Genomic DNA, 4475 nt, shown 5'->3' with positions numbered 1-4475 from the left:
ACACCATGTAGGCGTTTTCTGAGCTGAACTCGCAGAGTTTGTGTTTTCGTTCAGATCATGACTGAGAATTGGAGAAAAAAAAAATCTGAACAAGCATAGTATCAGATGACAAGTTCTCTGCTGATGCAAACGGGAACTGACAAAAACTCTCTTTACCAACAAAACAAACAGTATTGCACTATTTAGCGTAATATAACACAACTTGCCTTGTTTTTCTTTTTCAGATGAAAGAGAACACATCTGAAATGATCCCGAGGTAGAGTACACCTGCCTGAATGATAACCAGGAGGACGGAGGCCCTGCCGGGATCTTCAACGTGGCACTGGTGGCGGCGTCCTCTCTGTCTCCCACACCCGAACCAGACTGACGGACAGAGTTGTGGCCAGCACTAGGGCAGGTGATGGAGGTGCCGCTCGTTAATTTTGAGAACATGGATGATGTCGGCATCAACATGGGTGACCCCAGTGACTCTGGGTACCCGACCTCACCCACCTCAGAGGAGCCTGATCAGAATCTGGTCACCAACCGCCTGACATCTCCGCACCAGTCGCCGCACAGGGGCCGACGTGGGCACCAGTCCGGTCAAGAGGGGTTTTCGCCCTCTTCTCCCCCAACGCTGACCACTAAAGGGAATTCCAGCAGTGGCAGTCTGATCTCCAACCTAAAACTCCTGATCAACAGTGAGTCGCCCACTGAGAGCGTCTTCAGCAAGATGGCTAAGGATTGCTGTGAGAACGAGGACATGTTTGAAAAGCAGTGCGTGGAAGAAAAGGATGAGAAGGTCGTCATCAATATTTCAGGCCTGTTGTTTGAGACCCAGCTCAGCACCCTAAATCAGTTTCCAGATACCCTGCTTGGTGACCCCATGAAAAGGATAAGTTACTTCGACCCGATGAAAAACGAGTATTTTTTTGACCGAAACCGTCCGTCTTTTGATGGTATTCTCTACTTCTACCAGTCAGGGGGGAAACTCCGCAGACCAGCCAATGTACCCTTAGACGTTTTTGCTAATGAAATTGTTTTCTATGAGTTGGGGCAGGACGCGATGGAGCAATTCCGTGAAGATGAAGGGTTCATCAAAGAGCCAGAGGTCCTTTTGCCCACCAACGAACTCCATCGACAGTTCTGGCTCCTGTTTGAATACCCAGAGAGTTCCAGTGCAGCGAGATCAGTAGCTTTGGTTTCTGTGTTTGTCATTGTCATTTCCATCTTCATCTTTTGCCTGGAAACCCTGCCAGAGTTCAGGGACGACACTGACTTTTTGCCAGGTGTAACCCAACTCATCAACGGAACCCAAGACAGTTCTGTTCCTCACCCCGCCTCAAAGGACCTGGTGGCGTATTTCACAGACCCTTTTTTCATTGTGGAAACTATCTGCATCATTTGGTTCTGCTTTGAACTTGGTGTCCGTTTTGTGGTCTGCCCCAGCAAGAGTGACTTCTTCAATAACATCATGAATGTCATTGACATTGTCTCTATAATTCCCTATTTTGTAACCCTGGGAACGGAGCTGGCTACTACCCCTGATGAAGATGTTAACTCTAGTCAGAACATGTCCCTGGCAATCTTACGAATCATCCGTCTAGTGCGAGTTTTCAGAATTTTCAAGCTCTCCCGACACTCTAAGGGCCTTCAAATCTTGGGACAGACCTTGAAAGCCAGTATGAGGGAACTTGGGCTGCTCATCTTCTTCCTTTTTATAGGAGTCATCCTATTCTCTAGTGCCATCTACTTTGCAGAAGTGGACGAGCCCCAGACGCAGTTTGTTAGTATCCCTGATGGCTTCTGGTGGGCTGTGGTGACAATGACCACTGTGGGATACGGGGACATGTGCCCCATTACTATGGGGGGTAAAATGGTCGGCACTCTATGTGCCATCGCTGGTGTCCTGACCATCGCCTTGCCTGTCCCTGTAATCGTCTCCAACTTTAACTATTTCTACCACCGTGAGACTGAGCAGGAGGAAAAGCAGATGATGGATGCAGCGACAGAAGCTGCCCAGAAAACGACATCAGCTGCAAACAAGTATGGAAGCACACCCTCACTAAACAAAAGTAATGGTACCTGGCAGAATGAGAAAAATGGCATGCATTGATAAACTAAATAAGGCATTTGTATGAAGGGCATGAAAAAATGGACAAATCAAACATATCTAACAGCGAGATGCACTGAGTGATATCAGTTTATCTTTGTTTCTCACTATTTTGTACTGGCAGCATTTGTGCATATTATTACAGTATTAACAGGCATTACAAAGTATTGATGGGACAACCTTTACACAAGTTGTCTGACTAAGTAATCTGCATGTGGATGTGTCAAAGTGCAATTAACACAACAGCAACTATTGTGTCAGTTAACTGTATGACATGTACTGAACGGTGTTACTATATTGACTTTTATCCAGTGCAATTATATTTGAAGCAAAGTGTGATGGCTTATTTGTACTATAGACAAATATTTCACCTTGCTAATGTAGATTATTAGAGTCAATATAGAAGTGAAAGGCAAAGCAAGTTAGAACAAAATTGTTCCTGTGGTCTATATAGCAGTGAGTTTATCCCAGAGAAGAAATCAAATCGACAACTATTTTAATAGTCATAGCATTCAAACTGGAAGTATATTCAGAGCTCATATTACATTGCAGTTTCATGTTAGTCTATCCTTTGTCATATTCAGCAAAATCTAGATCGAACTTGGCATGATTTTCAAGGACAGGCGAATGTGACTTGGTAAGGCAAGAGGACATCGCACACATTGTGTTATCAGCAAATCTATAGTTGTAAATGCTCAGCCAGTGCTACGCAGCACTTTTCAATACGATACAGCGTAACAATATCTTTGTGATAAATAGTTGGCACATTAATAAATCTGCTATTAATCTTGCATGTAGTGCTACAAAATATAAATCAAATCACAAAACTGCTTCACATACACAGTTCAACTTGCTACTGTACATGCAGTAGTTGCATGGTACAGTTTCACTTACTAAGATCACAAACAGTATTTTCATACATGGTTTTGTTTTAATTATTAGACATTTTTATTATTCAGTACTTTGAATTTATTCACCAGATTATATAGATTTATCTAAATATGCAATCTATCTGGTTAGCAATTTTTATTAATATATACATTTTTCCCTTTAAAAACCATATCAATTTATTGCACTGAAAGTCTTTTTCCCAATCTCTTAAGGACTTTTTGGGCTTTACAACACCAACTTTTGGCAGGGAATACATATATAGAATGTGAGAGAACCTAAGTATTTGTGGTCTGACTGAGGCAACAAAAAGAGGAGAGGGCAAAGGCGAAACCAACATTGCACTCTTGTGACTGAGAATTTCTCCATTACCTTTGTTCTCTCATTTTTGTTGCATGGCATAGAGTGCCGAAATGACATATAACTCTGTCTTATTATCAATTACTGAAAGTTTGACATATTAACTGTAGCTAAATATACTATAATGTGTTCATCATATAGTAATGATCATTGTATTCCATGTGATAGAGACAGCCAATAGCTCAACTGGGTTTGTAAAATGTTGAAAACAAGTGATGAAACCAGGCATTGGTGTCACGTCAGGAGAATATGAACTGGTACCATATATGCATGCCACATTTCAAACTTGAAAATGTACTGTATGTGTGTGTATTATACATATAAAGACAACCTGTATAGAAACAGCAATGGATGTAGTCATAACTCAATGCCTTTCTAATAATCCTACAATTTGCAATGATGATGATGTATGGGTGGACAAACCAAAACTAATGTATTTTCCATCAGTGGAAACAGCAATACCTATAATCAACTAAATGAAATGCAATAAGCTGCAATGGTGACATTAGTTAGGCACTTAGGTATTCAGCACTTTACTATTGTTATCTAAGCACTTACAATATCAGGACTGTTACTGTGTGTGTGTCAACATTGTACAGTATACAGCATCATAATTTGCTATATTTTATTTATCCTGTAAAGAGTGCCTTTCATTAAATGTGTATCCTAACTGTGTGAAGTTTCCCTCTGTTTCCTCCACATATGTAAGCGATCCCATATTTACAATGCAGGACAGAACAAAATCCTGACCAGAAATGGATATTTTGAATGAATTCATTGATCTTCAAGATTTAGCTTGTCTCATGTGACGCTTTCACTTTTGAGACGAGCTCCACCTCTCACATCATTACACTGAGCAAATGCCAAGTTTTCCTTCTCAGATTTCAAACTCTTTCAAACAGGTATTTTTTGGTGATGAAAGGAGGTGTGAGTGTTGTGTCAGCGTATGGCTCCGGGGCTGAATACTCGTTATCACCCTATGTTAGCTGTTATTAACGCCTTCTCACTGCTGGTTCTCTGCACCGGTGTGATGATGGCATCCCTCTCTTTCTCTCTCTCTCTCTCTCTCTCACAAAAAAATGCTCCCCGGTGAGTCCTGTGCCTCAGAATGTGTCATTCCACAGGAGGAGAGAGA

The 4475-nt window shown here is 41.6% G+C and overlaps 1 protein-coding gene across 1 annotated transcript; it reads left to right on the top strand.

Moving 5' to 3' along the window:
• The first annotated feature begins 400 nt into the window (after positions 1-400).
• LOC139663576 (potassium voltage-gated channel subfamily A member 10) lies at positions 401-2095 on the top strand. The gene has a single exon (XM_071542288.1). The coding sequence runs from the start codon at positions 401-403 to the stop codon at positions 2093-2095; it is 1695 nt and encodes a 564-aa protein (XP_071398389.1).
• Positions 2096-4475: the final 2380 nt, after the last annotated feature.

The sequence above is a fragment of the Centroberyx affinis genome, unplaced genomic scaffold (genome assembly GCF_046629955.1).
Source record: "Centroberyx affinis isolate AG114_WGS23_722 - 3 ecotype Tasmania unplaced genomic scaffold, CSIRO-AGI_Caff_v1 ptg004049l_1, whole genome shotgun sequence".
Taxonomy (NCBI): Eukaryota; Metazoa; Chordata; class Actinopteri; order Beryciformes; family Berycidae; genus Centroberyx; species Centroberyx affinis.
The sequence above is the reverse complement of the archived record's forward strand: the minus strand, read 5'-3'. Positions and strand labels throughout refer to the sequence as shown.

Excerpts from the sequence above, each read along its gene's own strand:
- LOC139663576 (XM_071542288.1), top strand. The coding sequence starts at position 401 with ATGGAGGTGCCGCTCGTTAATTTTGAGAACATGGATGATGTCGGCATC.